General features: G+C 46.8%; 1 protein-coding gene across 3 annotated transcripts in view; it reads left to right on the top strand.

Moving 5' to 3' along the window:
* The first annotated feature begins 12,335 nt into the window (after positions 1 to 12,335).
* The window catches only part of CRHR2 (corticotropin releasing hormone receptor 2), a 244,887-nt gene continuing 232,561 nt past the window's right edge, over positions 12,336 to 24,661 (top strand). For all 3 annotated transcript variants that reach the window (XM_039524632.1, XM_039524633.1, XM_039524635.1), the window contains exon 1: positions 12,336 to 12,470. In XM_039524632.1, coding sequence (XP_039380566.1) covers positions 12,366 to 12,470 — 105 coding nt within the window. In that variant the 5' untranslated portion in view covers positions 12,336 to 12,365. The remainder of the gene's footprint in view (positions 12,471 to 24,661) is intronic.

Below are 24,661 nucleotides of genomic sequence, written 5' to 3' on the forward strand. Positions count from 1 at the left end.
TCTGCTGTCACCCGCAGAATGGTGTATGAGGTAAGTGAGGTGCTGCCCACCTTCATCCCAAGGGGCCGACCTTGAGACATAACCTTTGACAGACTTGAAACAACATTTTTGAGGGGATTGCATTTTGCAAAAAAAAATTGAAATTGTGGGGGTTGGTCATGATTTGGGATGATTATTTTTTCCTGAAACCTTGAAATTTTCCACAGGTCAGAAAATCTGTTTTCCCACTGGCTCTAGTTGAGGAGAAAGAGATGGTGCTTGAAGCAGCATTTTGTCAGAGTACGGAAGTGCAGGATTCATTTCTTTACATTTTACAGGTCTGTTTCACCAATGTATCACCTTTGTGTTTTGCTGGTGCAACTGCACTGACTTAATTACACAGTGCAAAACTGGAACATCAGAGCCACGGGTGACACTGTAAAACTAAATGTAAGCGATGACTATTTGGTTAGGCTCTCTGTCCCCCTCTAGTGGTGGATACCTCCACTAGAGCTTGAGCCTTGGTAAAAAGAGGTGTCTTTTAGCTCAGGCAGTAGAGACACATGCATTGATTCAGGGTGTCCCAGGTTTGATACCTGCTGCTGACAATCTAATCACTGCCATCAGCATTATAAATGGTGGCCCAAAGTGGGATGCCTCTGAAGCTTGGGAGGCACTTTCCCTGGCCAGCAGGAGAATGTAAGCCATACCTAGTTGACAGGGGACGCTGTCCCCCTCTAGTGGTGGGTAGGCCAACTAGAGATTGATTAGCCTGCTACAGTCATGGTCGAAAGAGCTGAGTCCTTTATCTCAGGCAGTAAAGGCTCATGTCTTAAGATCCAGAGGTATTAGATTTGATTCCCCTCTGCTGACAGAAACCACCCAGGAGCATTGGCATTATATAAATATTTGTAAAGCTGTTCCTCCTGCACTTACCTGCCAAGTACAGAGTCAAATGTCTGTGGTTCCTTTGCTAACGTCGTAAGCATCCTACAACTATGTGAAAACAGGAGGGTTATTTCATGTGTTTGCACTGGTGTATGAGTGCATGGATAGCTGAAGGCAAATCTTAAATGAGAGATGAAATATTCAAATATTTTGTTTTAAAAATATAAATTTGTAATTGTAATGTCAGATCAAAGAGGCAACTAAAACTAATAAACGTAATGGATGTCACATTGGCAGAAGGTTTAGAGAGTCCATTTTTCTACATCTTGAACAAGTGCTTCTTAGAACAGCTGGAGCAGTGGTTCTCAACCTGGCATATGTGTACCCCTGGGGGTACCCAGTAGTCTTCCGGGGGCTACATCAACTCATCTAGATATTTGCCTAGTTTTACAACAAGCTACTTAAAACACCTACTGAAGTCCGTGCAAACTAAAATCTCATACAGACAAAATGAAAAGTAACCAATTTCTCAGTACTAGTGGGCTGTGACACTTCTGTATTTTTATGTCTGATTTTGTAAGCAAGTCGTTTTTAAGTGAGGTGAAACTTGGGGTACGTGAGATAAATCAGACTCCTGAAAGGGGTACAGTAGTTGGGAAAGGTTGAGACCCACTGAGCTAGAGCACACATGGGGAAAGTCTAAGGTAACAGATCAATATTCTTGGATCAAGAAGTAACTGTAGTTGAGTCACCGAGTAACTGAGACCATAATATAATTCTGTTCTGTATCCTCTAGGAAGGGATCCAACCAAAAATTAGCCTTGTGACACAACGCTTTAGAAAGCAGGATTAAAAAAAAAAAAAAGATGAAGCTTGTCCAAAAAGGCCTGAAAGTCAAAAAGAGAGAAAATCAAAATCCTCTGACTCAGCATGGAAGCTATTTAAGCACAAAATAGCCACATACACCTTCAAACAAAAGAGGAATCAGGGAAGAAAAAATAACCCCGCCAGTTCAAGCAGTTATTTGAGCCAAACAAGTATCCTTCAAAACATGAAGCCTGTGAAGCAAAGAGAAATCAAACAGGAAAGGAGGAAGAGATGGGTTGGGTGAATTGCTTGGCAAAATATTGTAGGGGGATGGCAGAGTCTAGGCTATGGAGGGCTGCAGGCTATGCTCTTCACACCGTCTCTACTCCTTAAGCATACGGTGCAGGAAACACTACAATTCGGCCCTATCTTTTTTTAAGCTTTGCAATTGACCTTTAAGGCATTTATTTCCTTAGAAGCATATTTACTGACATTTCGGCCCTCAGGCTTTTTAAAGCCCTCTAGTTCCACAGTAGCACCCTTGGAAAATGAATATTATTTGAACAGATTATGTGTGTGATTGGAGAATGGGCATGGAACTTGGGAAGCGGCCTTAGAAACCGCAACCTGCAAAAATGGTGGCATGGGAAAGGACCAATCCCAAGCCTGAGAATAATCAAATGGAATTTAAAGCAGGGTGCAGAAGACGTAGAACTTGGTCTTTACAATACGCATCTAACCCATTATTATCAGAGTCTTTTCGGTGTTGCTGTGCTGAAACTGAGGCTAATGTAGCATCAGAAACACAATAGAAGTGTAATACACTTATTAGGGAGAGGAAGAGGGAGGCTAAATCAGATATTCCGGTCAACTAATTAAAGGGCCCAACTCTGATCCTACTGAGTCAAGGGAAAAATGACATTGACTGAGCAGAATCCAGTCCAGGATCCTATTTCTTCCTTCAGACAAAAACTGTTGATGGTTCATCGAAATTCCAGCTCCACTGATGAGATATCAAGGTGGCTTAAATTCCAGTTACAAACCAAATGCCTAGTTTGTTAGAATGACATAAGAGGAATTCCCATATATCTTTAGATTTCAGCCTAAAACAAACTCCACACTTAAAGGTGCCCCTCCGGAGCCCTTGATTTACACTTAGAACCACCATGTCATTAGGCGGCACAAAGCATAGATCTTCCAAAGCAACAGGACATCTCCTTCCTCCCATCCTGCCACACCTCGTTCAGGAAAGCATCCCTAGGAAAAGACTTTAAGCACATTTAATGTTAAACCTGTGCATAAGTCCCACTGAAGTAAGCAGGACTTAAGCATGTGCTTAAAGGTATGCTCATGCTTACGTGCTTTCCTGAGCAGCGATGGACTGAAGCATGTGCTACAAATGCTTTCCTGAATCAGGACTTATGTCACCATTCATGGGACCAGTCCAGCTTAACCTCATCCGAAACAATATTAAGTAGACTTTCCACTGAGGCACTGTGGAACCCTTCTTGTCCCTGGCTGGCATGACTCTGAAGTTGCACTGCCAGAAAGTCAGGAGAGGAGCCTAGTTTTGGGCACAGACCCAATGCAAAGCCATAGGCAGAGAGATCTGTGTGGATCTCAGAGCATTGCCTAGTTCTGAGGCAGAACCTCTGGTCTATTCTATAAGATGACAATGTCCACAAGTGACAAGGAGTCTGGTGGCACTTTATAGACTAACAGACGTATTGGAGTATAAGCTTTCGTGGGTGAATACTCACTTCGTCAGATGCATGTAGCGGAAATTTCCAGAGGCAGGTATAAATATGCAGGCAAGAATCAGTCTAGAGATAACAAGGTTAGTTCAATCACAAGAAGAAGAACTCCACATGGACTCATTCTGAGAGCCAAAATGACAGTCTGGACCTCTACATAGAATACTTCCGCTGACAGGCAGAAATTGTGGGAAAAAAACATCCCTTACCTCATAACCTAAGTCGTGCAGAACGCAATGCCATCCACAGCCTCAGAAACAACCCTGACATTATAATCAAAGAGGCTGATAAAGGAGGTGCTGTTGTCATCATGAACAGGTCTCAATACCAAAAGGAGGCTGCCAAACAACTCTCCAATACCAAATTCTACAGGCCACTCTCCTCAGATCCCACTGAGGAATACACTAAGGCCTGGTCTACACTGGGGGGGGGCGTTGAACTAAGGTACGCGACTTCAGCTACGTGAATAGCGTAGCTGAAGTCGAACTACCTTAGTTCGAACTGCCTACCTGTCCAGACGCCGCGGGATTGAAGTCTGCGGCTCCCCCGTTGACTCTGCCACCACCGTTCGCGGTGGTGGAGTTCCGGAGTCGACAGGAGCGCGTTCGGAGTTCGAACTATCGTGTCTAGATTAGACACGATAGTTCAAACTCCGAGAAGTCGAACTCTACGCATCGACCCGGCGGGTAAGTATAGACCTACCCTGAGAAACTGCACCATCTACTCAGGACACGCCCTACACTAACAAAGGAACAAATCAACATACCCTTAGAGCCCTGACCGGGGTTATTCTATCTACTACCCAAGATCCACAGACCTGGAAATCCTGGATGCCCCATCATCTCTGGAATTGGCACTCTCACTGAAGGATTCTCTGGATATGTGGACTCTCTACTCAGACCCTACGCCACCAGCACTCCCAGCTATCTCCATGACACCACTGATTTCCTGAGAAAACTACAATGCATTGGTGATCTTCCAGAAAACACCATCCTAGCCACCATGGATGTGGAGGCTCTCTACACAAACATCCCCCACACAGATGGAATACAAGCTGTCAGGAACAGTATCCCTTATGATTCCACAGCACAACTGGTTGCTGAGCTCTGTGACTTTATCCTCACGCACAGTTATTTCAAATTTGGTGACAATATATACCTCCAGACCAGTGGCACCGCTATGGGCACCCGCATGGCCCCACAATATGCCAACATTTTTATGGCTGACCTGGAACAACGCTTTCTCAGCTCCCATCCGCTCACACCCCTTCTCTATCTATGCTACATTGATGACATCTTCATCATCTGGACCCATGGGAAGGAGACTCTGGAAGAATTCCACCACGATTTCAACAGCTTCCACCCCACCATCAACCTCAGCCTGGACCAATCTACACAGGAGGTCCACTTCCTAGACACCACAGTACAAATAAGTGATGGTCATGTTAACACTACCCTATACCGAAAACCCACTGACCCCTATGCCTACCTTCAGGCCTCCAGCTTCCATCCCTGACACACCACACCATCCATCGTCTACAGCCAAGCGCTGAGGTACAACCGTGTTTGCTCTAACACCTACAAGATCTTCACCAAGCATTCTCAAAACTATGATACCTGGACGAGGAAATAAGGAAACAAATCAACAGAGCCAGAAGTGTACCCAGAAGCCTCCTGCTGCAAGACAAGCCCAAGAAAGAAACCAACAGAACTCCACTGGCCTTCACCTACAGTCCTCAGCTTAACCCTCTCGAACGCATCATCAGTGATCTACAACCCATCCTGGACAACGATCCCTCGCTTTCACAGGCCTTGGGAGGCAAGCCAGTCCTTGCCCACAGACAACCCACCAACCTTAAGCATATTTTCACCAGCAACCACACACCGCACCATAGTAACTCTAACTCAGGAACCAATCCATGCAACAAACCTCAATGCCAACTCTGCCCACATATCTACACTAGCAACACCATCACAGGACCTAACCAGATGAGCTACAACATCACCGGTTTATTCACCTGCACGTCCACCAATGTTATACATGCCATCATGTGCCAACAATGCCCCTCTGCTATGTACATCGGCCAAACTGGACAGTCCCTACGTAAAAGAATGAATGGACACAAATCAGATTACGAATGGCAATATACAGAAACCTGTAGGAGAACACTTCAATCTCTCTGGACACACAATAGCAGATCTTAAGGTGGCCATCCTGCAGCAAAAAAACTTTAGGACCAGACTTCTAAGAGATACTGCTGAGCTTCAGTTCATCTGCAAATTTGACACCATCAACTCAGGATTAAACAAAGACTGTGAATGGCTAGCCAACTACAAAAGCAGTTTTTCCTCCCTTGGTGTTCACACTTCAACTGCTAGAAGAAGATCTCATCCTCCCTGATTGAACTAACCTCGTTATCTCTAGACTGATTCTTCCCTGTATATTTATACCTGCCTCTGGAAATTTCCACTACATGCATCTGACAAAGTGAGTATTCACCCACGAAGGCTTATGCTCCAATATGTCTGTTGGTCTATAAAGTGCAACAGGATTCTTTGTTGCTTTTTACAGATCCAGACTAACACGGCTACCCCTCTGATACTTAATGTCCACAAGGGAAGGGTGGCAGGGAAACTCAGTGAATGGAGCCTATTTTAATACATAGTGATGATGCTTCTGCTAGTCTTTTAAATTCCACAGCCTAACAATCTTCACAGTTAGGAATCATTTCAAGCTACGGATGTTTCTTTAAAGATAATCATTTTTCTCCTCCTTTCCACTTAAAGTCACTGAAGTGTAATTGCAAGTGTTGGCTTATTGATGAGGGTGGGGGAAAAAACCCATGGTGCCTGTCTATTGTCAGAGTGGAGAAAATATCCAAAGAGGCACAAGTTACTGAACATGACCCTCCATTATTTCTGGAAATTGTTACATTCATTATTAATAGGAGCCCGCAAGCTAGCTTTCCGTACCGGCCTTATTATTATGTTCTTGGTTTCAAATGTCATTGTGTGCCTTCTCCATTGAGCTCTCTCTCTGCACAGCAGATGTGTGCACCTCTCCTTCGCGGAACTGCCATTTTCAGACCTAGTGTAAGCCTCTTTGCCTGGGCAGGTAGGTGCCTTTGCAACAGGGTTGAAACAGAGGAGGTGAAAGTGAGGACGGAAAATGCAGTTTCCTTTGTGTAACATTTCAGGCAGTGCAGGAGAGTTCTTACATAAGAATATCAGAATGGCCATACTGGGTCAGACCAAAGTATCCTACCCAGTATCCTGTCTTCTGACAGTGGCCGATGCCAGGTGCCCCAGAGGGAATGAACAGAACCGGTGATCATCAAGTGATCCATCCCCTGGCGCCCATTCCCAGCTTCTGGCAAACAGAGGCTAGGGACACCATCCCTGCCCATCCTGGCTAATAGCCATTGATGGACCTATCCACCATGAATTTATCTACTTCTTATTTAAACCCTGTTATGGTCTTGACCTTCACAACATCCTCTGGCAAAGAGTTCCACAGGTTGACCATGCACTGTGTGAAGAAATACTTTCCTTTTGTTTGTTTTAAACCTGCTGCATATTCATTTCTTTTAGTGACCCCCTAGTTCTTAAATTCTAGTTCTAGTGTTAATTCTGAAACCATAACTACTCGATTCAGCTACTGTTAGGTTACCAATCATCTCTAAAAATAATTTTGTTATTAACACGTCAGCTTAATAAAACCCAAATAATTTTAAACAATCTAACTTGCTTTCCCCTGTTTGTGCTCTGTGTTTATTTATATTATTTATCTGTACTGTGGTAGTTCCTCTGAGTGCCAGGCATAGCCCAGGACCCACCCCACTGTGCTAGGAGCTGTGCAAACACAAAACAAAAAAAACCAGGTCATGCACCAAGGAGTTTACAATCAAAGTATGCACTTCACTCAGTTTGGACACTGAATCAATGGAACTACTTCAAGTGAAGCCAAAGAATAAATTGTTTCAGGATTGGGGTCTTAAAATAACCACCCTTCTGTCTGCAAGTATTTTACCTGTCATTGTTACAATACCTAAGCTCGCTATGGCCACACTCATGCAGTTGGAGCCACACAGTATATCCCACGCTGATCCCACACGGAGACCGCTTCCCATCACGCTGATAGGTATTGTCTCGTTTCCTTCTGCTCCCTCATCTGTCTCTCGGGAGGGTGCTCAGATACATAGATTCCAAGGCCAGAAGGGACCACCGTGATCAGCTAGTCTGACCTCCTGCATAACACAGGCTAGAGAACTCCCCCAAACAATTTGTTTTGGAACTAGTGCATATCTTACAAGGAGAGGCTGAGGGAATGGGGCTTGTTTAGTATGCAGAAGAGAAGAGTGAGGGGGGATTTGGTAGCAGCCTTCAACTATCTGAATATGGGGTTCCAAAGAGGAGCTCAGCTGTTCTCAGTGGTGGCAGATGACAGAACAAGGAGTAATGGTCTCAAGTTGCTGTGGGGGAGGTCTAGGTTGGATATTAGGAAACACTATTTCACTAGGAGGGTGGTGAAGCACTGGAATGGGTTACCTATGGAGGTGGTGGATTCTCCATCCTTAGAGGTTTTTAAGGCCTGGCTTGACAAAGCCCTGGCTGGGATGATTTAATTGGTGTTGGTCCTGCTTTGAGCAGGGGGTTGGACTAGATCTCCTGAGGTCGCTTCCAACCCTAATCTTCTATGATTCTATGATCTTTTAAAAAACATCCAGTCTGGCTTTAAAAATAGCCAGTGATGGAGAATCCACTGCAGCCCTTGGTAAATTGTGCCCATGATTAATTACCCCCACTGTTAAAAATGTCCACCTTATTTCCCAGCTGAATTTGTCTAGTTCCAACTTCCAGTCATTGGATTGTGTTAGACCGTTGCTAGACTGAAGAGCCCATTGTCAAATATTTGTTTGCCATATAGGAACTTACGGCCTGTGATTAAATCAACCCCTAAGGGCTAGTCTACACTGGCAATGTTAAAGCGCTGCCATGTCAGCGCTTTAACATGTCTTGTGTAGTCACGGCAGGGCACTGGGAGCGCTCTAAAAAACCCACCTCCACGATGGGAATAGCTATCAGCGCTGGGGCATGGTCCGCACTGGTGCTTTACAGCGCTGAAACTTGCTGCACTCAGAGGTTGTTTTTTCACACCCCTGAGCGAAAAGTTGCAGCACTGCTGTGTTTGGGTCTCCCGCCCGGCCAGTGAATCTTTACATCCCAATAAAACACTTGGTTCCCCTTTATTTATTAACTGATTTATTTCCATTTTCATGAAAACTTTTCTATTAATAGGGAGTACACAATTTTTTTGTAACCAAAACAAATATTGAGTTTAACCCAACAGGACTCCTTGAACATAGACTTCTCCTCCGGGGCCAAGCAGGCAAATTGAAATAGAAATAACAGCTAAATAAATAAAGGGAGAGCAGAGTGAGGAAGCAGAGTTGCCTTGTGAAAATGCTTCCCGCTAGAGTCCTAAAGGGTGTTAGGAAGAGGCTAGAGTTTGAAAGAGCTTCATTGGGTTATCTAAGCTGGATACATGACCTGGTTGAGTACTGCACTGCACTGCACTGCTCTGTCCAGAGTGTAGAATACCTCCCCATCGGCGAAAGATGAGGTGCAGCCTTTACCCAAAACCCAAAGGGAGGGGTACGCACTCAAATGATTCACGCTGGGCAATTCGAATCCAGTGGGATTCCTTCACTCCAATGGAAATGCTGCTACTGCCTCCCTTGGGTGTGCCTTCCACCAGCAGAAGGAGGACACCAGGTGTGTGTGTGTGGGTGGGGAGCATGCCAGCTGAGGAGGATTGTTACTCTCATGCAGGGGTAGGCAACCTATGGCACGGGTGCCAAAGGTGACACGCGAGCTGATTGTCAGTGTGATCTCTCTCCTGCCATCCATCTCCATCCTCTGCCGAACAGAGGCTAGGGACACCATTCTTTACCCATCCTAGCTAATAGCCATTTATGGACTTAGCCACCATGAATTTATCCAGTTCCCTTTTAAACATTGTTATAGTCCTAGCCTTCACAACCTCCTCAGGTAAGGAGTTCCACAAGTTGACTGTGCGCTGCATGAAGAAGAACTTCCTTTTATTTGTTTTAAACCTGCTGCCTATTAATTTCATTTGGTGACCCCTAGTTCTTGTATTATGGGAATAAGTAAATAACTTTTCCTTATCCACTTTCTCAACATCACTCATGATTTTATATACCTCTATCATATCCCCCCTTAGTCTCCTCTTTTCCAAGCTGAAGAGTCCTAGCCTCTTTAATCTTTCTTCGTGTGGGACCCTCTCCAAACCCCTAATCATTTTAGTTGCCCTTTTCTGAACCTTTTCTAATGCTAGAATATCTTTTTTGAGGTAAGGAGACCACATCTGTACACAGTATTCGAGATGTGGATGTACCATGGATTTATATAAGGGCAATAATATATTCTCAATCTTATTCTCTATCCCCTTTTTAATGATTCCTAACATCCTGTTTGCTTTTTTGACCGCCTCTGCACACTGCGTGGACATCTTCAGAGAACTATCCACGATGACTCCAAGATCTTTTTCCTGACTCGTTGTAGCTAAATTAGCCCCCATCATGTTGTATGTATAGTTGGGGTTATTTTTTCCAATGTGCATTACTATATATTTATCCACATTAAATTTCATTTGCTATTTTGTTGCCCAATCACTTAGTTTTGTGAGATCTTTTTGAAGTTCTTCACAATCTGCTTTGGTCTTAACTATCTTGAGCAGTTTAGTATCATCTGCAAACTTTGCCACCTCACTGTTTACCCCTTTCTCCAGATCATTTATGAATAAATTGAATAGGATTGGTCCTAGGACTGACCCCTGGGGAACACCACTAGTTACCCCTCTCCATTCTGAGAATTTACCATTAATTCCTACCCTTTGTTCCATGTCCTTTAACCAGTTCTCAATCCATGAAAGGACCTTCCCTTTTATCCCATGACAGCTTAATTTATGTAAGAGCCTTTGGTGAGGGACCTTGTCAAAGGCTTTCTGGAAATCTAAGTACACTATGTCCACCGGATCCCCCTTGTCCACATGTTTGTTGACCCCTTCAAAGAACTCTAATAGATTAGTAAGACACGATTTCCCTTTACAGAAACCATGTTGACTATTGCTCAACAGTTTGTTTTTCTACGTGTCTGACAATTTTATTCTTAACTATTGTTTCAACTAATTTGCCCGGTACCGACGTTAGACTTACCGGTCTGTAATTGCCGGGATCACCCCTAGAGCCCTTTTTAAATATTGGCGTTACATTAGCTAACTTCCAGTCATTGGGTACCGAAGCCGATTTAAAGGACAGGTTACAAACCTTAATTAATAGTTCCGCAACTTCACATTTGAGTTCTTTCAGAACTCTTGGGTGAATGCCGTCTGGTCCCGGTGACTTGTTAATGTTGAGTTTATCAATTAATTCCAAAACCTCCTCTAGTGACACTTCAATCTCTGACAGTTCCTCAGATTTGTCACCTACAGTGGCACTCACACTGCCCAGGTCCTGGCCACCGGTCCAGGGGCTCTGCATTTTATTTTAATTTTAAATGAAGCTTCTTAAACATTTTAAAAAACCTTATTTACTTTACATACAATAGCTTAGTTATATATTATAGACTTATAGAAAGAGACCTTTTAAAAATGTTAAAATGTATGACTGGCACGCAAAACCTTAAATTAGAGTGAATAAATGAAGACTCGGCACAGCACTTCTGAAAGGTTGCCGACCCCTGCTCTCATGTATGTATTTTGTAGCCTGACCCAAAGTTGAGTATATACAATTGTAACTTGAGGATTAACAGGTTCTTGTCCCAAGATCAGGCCCAGTTAGATTACTGTAAAATTATCATATAATTTGGGAACCCCAATGTGCACAGGTGCAACACTCACACTATAGGAACTCTGTATGAGTACAAATACTCTGTACAAATACATGATTTATTAATAATTTAGCAAAGTTATACACACACTTAAACTCAAGAAGGCAGATAGAGATAATACAGAAAGTCCATTTAGACGGTCAGACTTACACCCTGGAATGTTAACCATTATCTTTCTCATGACCATCCGTTTTCTATAGGTTAGTATATGTACGATGTTACCCTATTAACACACGCCAATTTGTTGTCCTGTCGCCTTTGCGGTCCGACATTCTGTCCAGAACCCTACAGATGCTGGTGTCAGCTATGTTCTGTGGGTGGCTGATGTCCGTATTCTGGACAATAGTCCCCCTCTGGCCTGCTACTTTCAGTTCCCTGAGTTACTTAAGTTTATCTATGCCAAAGTTACAGGCCTCAAGCCTCAGGCTATCTGCTAAAGCCAAATCTTACCGGATAAACGCCTGCAGGTTCCTTGCATTGCTACTAAATCCAATACAGCAGAACGACAAAGCACTGACTATACTACAGGTAAAGTGGCCCACTGGGCTACCATTTCTCTGGCTGCCTGTGGCTCCCGGGAGCCCTACTCACGCCACCCCTTGTGCACAGGACTGACTCACCCAGGGGGCCCTGGGGAACCAGCCCTCCCACCGCGCCCAGCAGCTCGTGTCTCCTGCCCCAGGTGTCCCAAGATCCCCCCCCGCGGGCCCCTTGCTGCCCTTGTGAGCGGGGCTGGCTGGCTCCCGGGGGGCAGGGAGGGGGCGCTGCGCTGGCTCTGAGGCCAGGCCCCAGAATAGCCCCTTCCCCGGGGGGATCCCCCGTCCCTCCCCCCGGGCTGGGCACGGGACACTCCCTCCCTCCCCGCACCCGGGCGGAGGGTGCCCCCCCCCCGGCGGCCCCGCGGGGAGGGGCTATCCCGGCCCCGGCGCTGCAGCAGGAGGCGGGGAGCCGCTTCCCCCGCGGCAGCCGCCGCGCGCTCCCTGCCTGTCAGGGCACCAGCAGGGGCACTCGGGCGGGCTCCGGGGGGATGCGCCTGCCGTGGGACCGCCCCGGGACCCGCCGCCCCATGGGGGGCCCGGCACCGCAGCGCCGCGCCCCCGCAGCCGCGGCCACCGCGCTCCTGCTCCTGCCGGTGAGTGTCCGGGGATGCGGGGGCGCAGAGCCGCTTCCCCGGGAGGGACGCGCGCCTGGCCCCGCTCCGGAGCCGCCGGGTGGGGCGGTGGGGGGGCGCCCCTGGGATCGCAGCCCCCGAGTCATCCAGCCCGGGCAAAGCGCGTCACCCCCTTCTAGCTCCCTCGTAGCCCCTCTCCCTCCCCCCGGCAAAGTCACCTCTGATCCATGGCGCAGAACCACCGGGACCGCAAGTCACCTCCTTGCCCCGCAACAGAGCCTCGGTACCCCAAAGCCTCCTTCCCCAGGGCACAGCCCCCCACCCCCGGCCATCCCCGGAGCCACGGCACTGAGTGAGCAGGAGCCATCGGGACTGCAATTTACCCCCTTCCCGCTCTACATAGCCGATCTATCCCGCGCACAATTCCCCCGTGCAAAGCCGCCCTCGCCATGGCACTAAGCCAGCAGGACCCGCTGGGATCACAATTCACCTGCAGTCTCCCAATTAGACCCCTGCTATGCCTCAGTTTATCCCCTCCCCCCCCTTGCAGGAAACTCACCCACAGATCACCCCACAAACCCTAAACCCTGAGTGATCAGACCCCCCCGGGATTGCAGCTCAGCCCCCGAACACCTCGCCGGAGCCACACTTTTATCTCAGCCATTCTCCCCTCAATTCCCCCACTGACCAATGAGCTCAGGGATTTGGCCCTCCGCCCTCCTCCAGGGTGTAGACAGTCCTCTAGTAACTTTCTCTAGTAACCATCCTGAAATAAGTGATGGAAAAGCTCCCTCCTCAAATAATCCTTCCATCATTGTTCCGTGTAGTCACAGTGCCCTAACAAACTGATTTCACTGCAATATCTTTAACAGGCTAACTCAGTGATAGCTGGTCCAGATAACTGAAATTCAGCCTCTGCTTCCCAAATTCCTGGTTGTGGAGTGCCAGGTTACTTTCTCGCAGTAGGAATCAGAAATAGCATTGGGCTAATTCAGTAAATCTATGATTCTATGAAATCCTTCTGAATGTTTGCTCAGAAATAGGCTCCATTCACTGAGTTTCCCTGCCACCTTTCCTTCTGAATGTTTGCTCAGAGTTTTCCCCTGGGCAATATTGACACAGATTCCCTCTCCCCCTTAATAATAAGCATCCCATACTGCAAATGCCTTGCCAGAGCGATGAGGGAACTGGATTGTCATAGCTCATCCCAGACTTAAACTTTCCAAGCCAGGTTCCTTATCCAACCTCAAAGTGCATTAAACTGTGAACTGTAATCCGCAAAGCAAAGTTTGGGGATTAAACCCCACAATGATTCTGCATTGTCGACCCCATGGTGAGAAAAAAAAAACAGAGATGATCACTCCAGCTCCTACCTCTCTAAGTTCAGCCTTGAACATTCCTTTAAGATAAGTTTGTTTCCTCTTGCTTTGTCTTCTATTGTCATTTAAATATTCAGCCTCTCCCAGGAAAAAACCCACTATGTATATGCGAAGAAAAGTGTAGAATGGAATCATATGGCTGATGTTTGTAAAGTGCACTGAAAAGCATTGATTGATATTGGAACACAAATAGGGGAAGGTACAAGCGTATTATCTAAGTCTCTGCCTCCATGTCCTCCTTTCTGAGTCCAGGAAGACTGGAAAAAGAACAGGAGTACTTGTGGCACCTTAAAGACTAACAAATTTATTTTAGCATGAGCTTTCGTGAGCTACAGCTCACTTCTTCGGCTTCATGCCATCTCTCCTGACCTTTGCCTTCCATTCCATACCCCTTCCCAGACTTCTGCCTCTCATCTCCCACCTCCCAAACTCTAGCCCAGACAGGTCAGGTCAGTTTACAGTTATGCACGTTTAGGGTGACCAGATGTCCCGATTTTATAGGGACAGTCCCGATTTTGGGGTCTTTTTCTTATATAGGCTCCTACCCCCCACCCCATCCTGATTTTTCACACTTGCTGTCTGGTCACTCTATACAAGTTTATATTGTAAATGTTGCTTTTTATACACTTAACAACTGTTTCCTTTTTTTTAATGCTCCCACCAATCCACCCCCAAAAGAGTAAAAGGCACTTCTGTTCAGCAAGGCTAACAGAACAAATCACATGTGAGGTTTCTAGATTAAGCCATTTTACACCTATGATGAGCCAAAAAAGGAAAAAAAAGTGTTTGTTTGTTCCCAAAAGCAAGTGATAGCCAAATTTTCAGAACACCCTATCTTTGGATTTATTTTCTTTTGCCAAACTTCCCAGAAGTAAGTAAATAAATAATATTAAAATGTAACCTAGGATGAGGAGGAGAATGCACAATTTCAGGAAGATCAGTTTCTTTCTGGGTGGGGAGGGAGTTGAGGGTGAGTGTGTGTGTGTGTTTGTGTTTCTTGTGGGGGAAGCAGAGGTTTGTGTGTGCAGAGAACTGGGTTTACAATGGAGAGCTAACTGCAACTGTAACTATGGACTGGCTGCTGCTGCTGCCCCAAAATAATAATTAATACATGGCACTTACAGGTGTTTTAGTTTTTCAAATCCCTAGATATCAAAGTGTTTCACAAAAGTGTGACTCGCTATCCCTGTTTTACAGCTGGAGAAACTGTAGCACAGAGCGGTTATGACCAACAGTTTCAAACTTTGGCTCCAATCCAGCAAAGCCCTTAAGCATATACTTAACTTTAAACAGTTAAGGTGTCTCGCTGAAGTTAAAGGACTATTTGAATCTGGGGAATTAAGGACATGTGTAATTGTTTGCAAGACCAGGTCCTTACACACCTAAATAAAAGTGGCTTGATTTACAGAGAGGACTGAGCAATCAGATTTCCACAAGAGTTGTGTGTTCTCAGCACTTCTGAAATGAGGCCACTTGTGATATGGATTTGGGCATACAACTTAAAAAGGACGGTTTAAATGATTTATCCAAGGTTGCATAGCAAGTCAGTGGTAGACCTGGGAACGTAACTCTATACTTGTTTTCTAGCAAACTCTTATATATGATGTACTAGAAATTTTATATACATAAAGGCAAAGAAAAGAAGAATAAAAAATGGTGACTTAGTCCTTGTGACCTATAAAGCCTTTGCAGAGCACACTTTGTTTTGGGGAGAGTTTTCATTTTAAAACAACCCAACAAAGCAATTTTTGAATCAAAAGAGAAAACATGATGGTCCGTTAAACTTCTAATTGATCTGCCCTCCTGAAACTGAAAAACAGCCATGGCAATTTGAACAATATCTGATAAGTGATGGTAGTTTAAAATCATTCTTAGACTGAGTGCCAAATTTCAGTCTAGCTTTGAATTAATGTAAAATAAGTGTTTTATAATTGGCAACTACTTAACCAGCATTGCTATAATATTTTGGCAGGGTTTTCCTTTGTAGCCATAGCATAGCAATTACAGGGCATTCACAGAAAACAGTTTTAAGCGGGGCAAAATTGTTTGCATAAATCAATCAGTATTTTGCTTTGAAATGTTTCAGTGAATGAATGAAAGCCATGGGTACACTTAGCCAGGGGGGAAATAACCTTTAGCTTTTGTCCTTGTGAGGCGTCTACCAAAAATTGACAACCACTTGGAGAGAAAAATAATTGATAAACCCTCTAAATTTTTAGGCTCCATTCCTGCAAACTGATCTCCCTGTGTGAATCTTTATGCCCATGGGGAACCCCATGGATATCAATGGAGCTCTGTTCAGGAGCAGGATTCTGTCTAGATCTCGTTGCAGGGTCAAGGCCTTTAGAGCCAGATTTGTCCTCACCCCCACACCCAGGGGCGGCTCTAGACACCAGTGCTTGGGCAGCCCCGATTTCTAGAGCCGCCCCTGCCCACACCGTACTTACAGCTCCTACTGCTGTCAGAGAGTCATTGTGCCTGGGTATCTAAGGGAAGAATTTTGCCCCAAAGGTGAATTCTGCACTATTCTCAGGCATGTCTAAACATCATCATCATCCTTTCGTGTGCTAATGATGAGTACAGAAGTCTGGTATGAATCTGACTATTTTAGATTTCTGAAAATGATTCACAATAAAAATGAGAAGTTAATGGGATACTGTCAACTTAAAAAAATCATATTTTTGCCCCCTAGTTTATGAAACCTGAAAGCATTTTAGAAATATAATAATAGATACGACTTCTGCATTCTGTAGGTACCGTATTTTTCCATGTATAAGACCCCCACACACACTTTTCTAACCCAAAATTCAGGTTTTTTGTTTTGTTTTGTTTTCCCTCCCCCCTCCTGCTTTGCCGCTCCGGCCATGCCCCAGGTTTTTTTTGTTTTGTTTTCTTTCCCTGCTTTGCCCCTCCGGCTGCGCTGCAGGTCCCTCCCCCCACGCTGCTCCGGCTGCGCCGGAAGTTTTTTTTTTTGATTGTTTTTTTCCCCTCCTGCTTTGCCGTCCGGCCATGCCACAAGTTTTTTTTGTTTTGTTTTCTTTGCCGCTCCAGCCGTGCTGCAGGTGTCCCCCCCTGACTTTGCCGCTCAGGCCCAGGAAGAGGACGCCGAGGTAGGGGTAGAGGGAACGAAGAGGGCCGGGTGCCCGGGCTGGTCTCCGGCCCCGGCCCTGCTCGGCTCCTGCCGTGTCCCTCCCCGGCCGCCCAGGTCCGGCCCCCCGGCTCCGGCCGCCCGGCCCCGCATCCCCGGCCGCCCGGCCCCGCGTCCCCGGCCCCGCTTCCCCGGCCGCCTGGCCCTGGCTGCCCGGCCCCGCTTCCCCGGCCTCCCGGCCCCGCATCCCCAGCCCCGCTTCCCCGGCCGCCCGGCCCCGCCCCCGCGTCCCCGGCCGCCCGGCCCCGCGTCCCCGGCCCCGCTTCCCCGGCCACCCGGCCCCGCATCCCCGGCCCCGCTTCCCTGGCCGCCTGGCTCCAGCCCTGGCCCCGCTTCCCCGGCCCCGCGTCCCCGGCTGCCCGGCTCCAGGTCCCCGCGTCCCCGGCCGCCCGGCTCCAACCCCGGCCCCGCTTCCCCGGCTGCCCGACTCCTGTCCCGGCCCCACGTCCCCGGCTCTGGTAGTGCGGGTCCGGGCACTGCGGCGGCCGCAACCCCACCTACCAGGATGCCCAGCTCCGGACACTGCCTGGCCCCGTGGCTCCAGCCGCCCGGCTACTGCTCTTTTGCCACGCGGCCGGGCTCCGGCAGCGCGGGTCCAGGCGCGGCGGCAGCCCCGGCTGCCTGGCTCCAGCTCCGGCTGCGTGGCTCTGGCCGCGGCCCTCCCCAGCTCCGGCCGCCTGGCTCCCGCCACATCCTCCGGCTCCGGGCTCCGGCCGCGTGACTCCTGCCCTGGCCCCGTGTCCCGGGCTCCCAGCTCCAGCCACGGCCGGACTGTAGCGCCGCCAGCCACGTCCAGGAAGCGCGGTAAGGGGGCAGGGAGGGGGTGTTGGAGAGAGGGCAGGGGAGTTTGGGGGTGTTGGGGTGGATAGGGGCTTACTTCCGTGTATAAGACGACCCTCAATTTTTAGTCTAATGATTTTAGGAAAAAGTATAGTCTTATACACGGAAAAATACGGTAAATTGTTCACTTTCTGATTTTTGTTCCAAGCTCCGCTGGTATAAATAGACTAGTTAGCTTCGCTTTGGAATCTGGTCAGTTTCTAATGCATGTCACTTTGGGTCTGTCTACGCTGCAGCCATGGGGGAGACTGCCAACCTGGGTGGATGGACTTGCACTAGCAGGACTCGAGTTAGTACCCTCAAAATAGCAGACTGGGCACTGTGGCTCAGGCTTGACTTGGGCTCTCAAGTGGCGTGAGAGACCAAGCTCCAGCCGAAGCTTCAATGTTCCCGCTGGTGCTTGTAGCATGCTAGCTCAAGCATCTTTCTACCTGGGCTGGGAGGCTCACTCTCAGGGTACGTCCAGACTACCTGTCGGATTGGCGGGTAGCGATCGATTTATTGGGGACTGATATATCGCATCTCGTCTAGACGCGATATATCGATCCCCGAACACGCTCCCGTCGACTCCGGAACTCCACCAGGGTGAGTGGCGGTAGTGGAGTCGACGGAGGGAGCCGCGGCCATCGATCCCGCGCCGTGAGGACGGGAGGTAAGTCAAAATAAGATACGTCGACTTCAGCTACACTATTCCCGTAGCTGAAGTTGCATATCTTACATCGACCCCCCCCCAGTGTAGACCAGGCCTCAGTTGCAGTCTAGACGTATCTTTTCGGCAGTCATGGGCTAGCATGATGCTGCCATGTTTGGATTGAAAACACAACAGGGAATTTTTGTTTGGGAAAATAAACTGTCTCCTTTGGAATGAAAAAAAAATGACAGCTCTTCCATTGGGTTAAGTATTTTTGCAAAAGCTTATTCTTCCTCTCCATACCTATAAACTGAATTAAGTGGGCCTTGCCCTGTTACACACATCTTTTTCTACATTCTTTTTCTAATAACCCACACCCGTTTGATCATCCTGTAGTCTGCAGATTGCCCTTTAAAGGCTAACTTGATTCTTGTATCTAAGGAGTTGGAGCTGTCCAACAAAACACAAAAATCCCTAGCACTTCCTGATATACAGTGCTTTATATCTTCAAAGCATTGCATAGCCATTAACAGCACCTTTTTGCCTTTTTATGAGTGCCGCAAATCTAGCCTTGGAAGTTCTGCATTTTCATCTAGATTTCCTTATCAACCCACCAATAAAAATATAATTATAAGTCTTTTGTATCTTGGTAGAGTTGAAAATATCTGTATTATTTTTGAATCAGGCTAGATTTGGATAAACAGCTTTTCCAGAAGAGTTTCATAAACTTAGCCTTAGCCATTGTTACTAAGAAGAAACTATGTATGTAGAGGTGAATAAACAGAAGCTGGTCAGTTAACAGTGTGACTACCGTTGAGTAAGAGACTTTCTTTTTCCAGTCATTGGTGGCAAAAATTGCATGTTAATGTCATCAGATGGTGTCTACATTTATGCAGTTTATATATTCAGTTTCTGAAGCAGGGAGGGGTTGATAGGCATTTCTTGCAGTGTTCTTTCTGTTGATTAAAAAGGGGTATCTTAGCACATCATGCTTCCTAGCTGGGTAAATTTAGTAGCATTCTGCATCTGGAGGAATTTGGATCAGACCTTACAAACAGAGGTCCTGTCTGCTCTATGTGCGTGGATGGAATTCATGTCACTTTGGACATGTGTGATTTGGGGATGCTAGTGAGTTTTCCATTTTGTCCTGAAGGGCTGAGACTCACGATTGTCCAGATCTGGGAGTGAGTTCTAGATTTGAGAGTTAGTTACTGAACTGCTCATGCAAGTCTCATTCTTAAGGCTGGCAGCTCCAATGTAGAGCTACCTGTATAGGACACTTGGAATCTGTCATCATTTTGGAATGATCTAATTAAAACCAATGTTTGGGATACAGTTCTATGTGTTTGCACCAAACAAAAAGAAAATGCTGAATTTGTCCTCCTTTGACAGTGCATTTCAAATGGTGTAAGAAAACAAAACTAATTAACACTCTGTAAAGTTCAGCGTAATCCTGACTGAATTACTAACAGCTCTCTTGGTTGAGTTTGCAGGGAAAGTAAACAGTGACCAATGCAGATGGAGTTTAAAAGACATTTGTTCTCCCCCTGCAATATTAAACTCTTGCCCTGCTCCTGCTAGTTTAATATGCCAGGGCTGGAATGCAGCCGTCTTCCCCCAGGGTTGTGTTGTAATTTGTCTTACTATTACATGAGTGCTTGGGATGGTGGAGGTGTTCTGAGTAGTATATTTCTGCACTGGGTTGTGTGGAGGCTGCTTCTTGCTGGGATGTCTTTTCAGATGGAAAGGAAAGTGGAGTGGCTGAAGAATACAGTAACTCCTCACTTAAAGTCATCCCGGTTAACGTTGTTTTGTTGTTACCTTGCTGATCAATTAGAGAACATGCTCATTTAAAGTTGCACGATGCTCCCTTATAACGTTGCTTGGCAGCCGCCTGCGCTGTCCACTGCTTGCAGAAAGAGCAGCCCATTGGAGCTACCTGGTGGGGGCTTGGAACCAGGGTGGACCAGCAGCCCCCCTATCAGCTCCCCCTCCCCTAAGTTCCCTGTGCAGCAGCCGCCCAGCAGGCTAGCAATTGCTGGCAGTTCAGCTGTCCCTCCCCCCCACTGCCACGTGCTGCTCCTGCCCTCTGCCTTGGAGCTGCTCCCGGGAGCCTCCTGCTTGTGCAAGGAGAGACTAATGTCAGGGTGTCCCCCTACCCCCTCCATATAGAGCAGGGTGGGGACACAACAGGGCTCAGGATGGAGGGAGCTTGCTCGCAGCAGCTGCTGTCTCAACTTCCTGATCTACTTAAAAAGGCAATGTACTTAGAGTGGGGTCAGCATACTTAAAGGGGCAATGCACATCTCTCTCTCTCTCTCTCTCCCTCCGCCCCCCTACCCCCCACACAGGGTGTGCGTCTCTGTCTGCCATGCTGTCTCCCCTCCCTCCATTTGTGCTGCTTGTAGAGTGTGAGGCTACACTAACAACGTGTTAACCCTTGAGGGCTCAGCCGAGTGCTAGTTCATCATTTAGCAGTAAGGCATTCCCTGGGAAATATCCCACCCTCTTCCATCCTCTGACTTCACCACCTCAACCAAGCTTCACAATCATCATTGCTGTGTATAGTATTAAATTGTTTGTTTAAAACTTATACTGTATGCACACACAGACACACAGTATAAGTTTACACACACACAGTATATGTTTTTGTCTGGTGAAAAAAATTTCCCTGGAACCCCCCCCCCCCCCAATTTACATTAATTCTTATGGGGAAATTGGATTCACTTAACATCATTTCGCTTAAAGACACATTTTTCAGGAACATAACTACAATGTTAAACGAGGAGTTACTGTAGTTGAATTGATAACAGTGCGTTTTGCAGAGCAACCTGCTTTCCTAATCGGTGTTAAAATGCACGTGGACACCAATTAGAACACCCTGGACAGGCTGTGGGGATTGATCCCAGGATCGAGAAGCATGAGGCCTGCTGCTTGAATTAATACATCAGTGGCAGACTTCAAAAGCTCTTCCATGGTCCGGCCGCTAGAGAGGAGCAAAGACCCATGCCGGTTTAATGGGGGCTATGCATACAAATGAACAGTTATACCCCATGGCCCAGATCCAGTGCTGTGCTTTGCAGAATGGACAGCATGAGTGCAGCTTCTCTGAATTCCAGTCCATAGAGCAACTTAGAGCAGCCCCAGGCCTCCACCATCTCCCTCCGCTGGAGCTGTGTAAATGAGAAAGAGAGTCACAATTGGAAATAATAATGCCTATTTCTTATAGAGGGCTTTTCATCAGCAAATCTCAGTGCTTCACAATATTTATCCTCGCAACACCCCTCTGAAGCATTATTCTCTGTACTCTAAACACGGGGAACTGAGGCACAGAAAGGCTAAGTGACGTGTCCAAGGTCACACAGGAAGTCTGTGGCAGAGCAAGGAATTGAATCAGGTTCTCCTGTGTCCTAAGGCAGTGCTGTAACCACTGGACTATCCTTCCCTTCCTGAGAAGTTGCATGAGTTGATGGAACTTAGATAAGAGATGATGGAGAATTTTTTTCTTAAGAGAACTCTACTGGCGTTTCTTGTTTTTGTGGGGGAGAATCTTTTGAAGGCTGAGTGGAACAGTGAGCTAATTCACTAGCTTTTCCTCTCTAGGAAGCCAGGTTTAAGTCTTAGGCCACAAATCAAAATGAGTTGTGAGGTCAAGCGGGACACTGGTTTACAGCAGAGATCGGCAACCTTTCAGAAGTGCTGTGCCGAGTCTTCATTTAGTCACGCTAATTTAAGGTTTCGCATGCCAGTAACGTTTTTAGAAGGTCTCTTTCTATAAGTCTTTAATATATAACTAAACTATTGTTGTATGTAAAATAAATAAGGTTGTTAAAATATTTAAGAAGCTTCATTTAAAATTAAATTAAAATGCAGAGCCCCCTGGACTGGTGTCCAGGACCTGGGCGGTGTGAGTGCCACTGAAAATCAGCTCGCGTGCCGCCTTCGGCACACGTGCCATAGGTTGCCTACCCCTGGTCTACAGAATCAAATGACTACGTTCCGCAAAGTGCGGCTATATTAGCAAGCTTGGGTTAGTAGGTTCAGAAGGATCAGGCATTCTTGGAACCGGGGCTGAGGTACATCAGCATGCCCATGTGAGGAAGACTTCCTATGCTGGGCTACTGGCATATGGCCTGCATTTTAATAAGCCACTCATTCCCCCACAGGTGTTCAGTGAAAGAAAACATAAATGGCTAATGGAAATAGGGGTGGTATAAACCTCATTAGATTTTGCAAAAAGCCGGATGGACCTTGTAGCAGGGTGACCACCCGCTCCAGCCTGGAAGGGGTTGGAAAAGCCCTGAAGAGGGGTGGGGCTGGGCAAGGTAAAACTATGGCTGATTGGGGGAAGTGGCTGCAGCTGGGGCCACGCCCCAAACTGAGCAACGGGGCCTTATAAGAAGGCCAGTGAAGCCAGAAGGACAGTCTCCTTCTGCCTGTAGAGGGAGAAGGGCCTGGCTGCAGGGAGCCAGACAGAAGGTACCTGAATGGAGCAGGGCTGGGGAAAGGCTGAGGAGCTGGGGAGCTCCAGTCTGGAAAGCCCCAGGCTGCGGCCTGGCAGAAGGCCAAAGGGTACTGGGGGTTGCAGAGGGAAGCCCGGGGTAGGCAAAGGCAGCAGGTCCAAATCCTCCTTGCCAGTGATGAGTAGGCTGATACTGCAGTCTGTGCCAGGACGCAGGGGCTACACAATGACTGGCAGTAGCCATTTACTGAGGTGGGGATAGTGGGTGGGGGTTCCCCAGGGAGGGGAAACCCTCAGAGAAAGGGGTTACTGCCAAGGGGCAGCACCCCAGCTAAAAGGGCACTGGGTCCAGCGAGGGACATGGGGGGCCAGAGGACAGGTGGCTCACTGGCCTGCAGAGGGTGCTCCAGAGGCTGGAAATTGAGTTAATTCCCTGAGAGACCAGCAAGAGGTGACACAGGGGTGAGTCTGCTCGTCTACAGACCCCCACGGCTCTGCTGTCATGGGAGAAGAGTAACTGCTCAATCAGTGGGCTTGGCTTTGCTTTTGTTGCACTGCCCTCTTTAACTAATCCTTTCCAGAGGGAAGGAAACCACTGCTCCACTAACCTGCGCTTCTCTGGACATAAAGTAGCAATTTTTATATTTAATTGGGCAGTTCCTCTTGGATTTTGTTCACCCCTGTGTGTTTCAGAAAGCGGGGGAATTGTCTTCAAGTGAACACTTGATCTCCTTGTGACTGGAGGGATTAGCATTAATGAGGTTAAAAGCTGTCTCTGAGTGAGGGGGATTTCTCGAATTAATTTCTTATTACCTGGTTCATTTAAAAAACAAAAAGTCCTTGCTGATTTGAGTCCTGCAGATCAAACCTACAAGATAACACAGGGTGCTATACTAAAGCGAGATTTCAGTGGCGCTTAAATATAAATAAAGGACTTAAGTTAAAAGCCATGCCACCTCCAGAAATATTTTTACAGCCAATAGGATTTCTGCATTTGCAATAGCTGCAGGTGTGGGCCTTGAAAATGAAAAGCATCCGCTGATTGATTAAAACATAGGTTGCATGCACCTAAAGTTGTTCCAGTTGTTGCCTCTTGATCTGACCAAAGCGTGGGATAGAAAGGGGTAATTTTAAATTGCTGGATGCCAAGTAATTTTATTTAAAAAATTACCAACTATGTTTAGTTTAGAGAAACCAGAAAGGGTAGATTCTTAGTCACTGTTTGTCTGATTGCCAGTTCAGGGATGTGACTCCTAGTGTTTTACATACCTAGGGGACACCACAATTAAAACAAAGCAAAATAATCACAATCTTTAACCATGGCTATTTTATTATTTAAAAGAAAGGTGGTGAGGGGGAAAGCTTTAAACCAATACAAGTGACAGAACACACGTGAGAAACTAGTTACTCCCATTACAATCTCTTCTGTGTGTCTCTCTGGAGAGTTTGAGACATTTCATCATTGAGAATGAATGGCTTCTGGGGGTGTTCTTTGTCTGGGAAGTTAAGACCAAAGTATATTTCCTAAATTTACTGTGAGCCCAGCTTAGGATCTCACTGTTTATAAGTGGGCAAAATAATTTGTTAAAGGGCAGGTGGGTCCCGTTTGGCATATCATTGATAACTTTAACAGTTTGTACTTGGGCAAAGTAAGCAATCTTAACCAGGTCCTATGAAACTGAAGGAAATCTTTCAATCAGTTACTTATTTAAGGAGCTGCCTTGAGACAGGCCAATTACAAATATTAAGAAT

Source organism: Mauremys reevesii, linkage group 2 (assembly GCF_016161935.1).
Source record: "Mauremys reevesii isolate NIE-2019 linkage group 2, ASM1616193v1, whole genome shotgun sequence".
Classification (NCBI taxonomy): domain Eukaryota; kingdom Metazoa; phylum Chordata; order Testudines; family Geoemydidae; genus Mauremys; species Mauremys reevesii.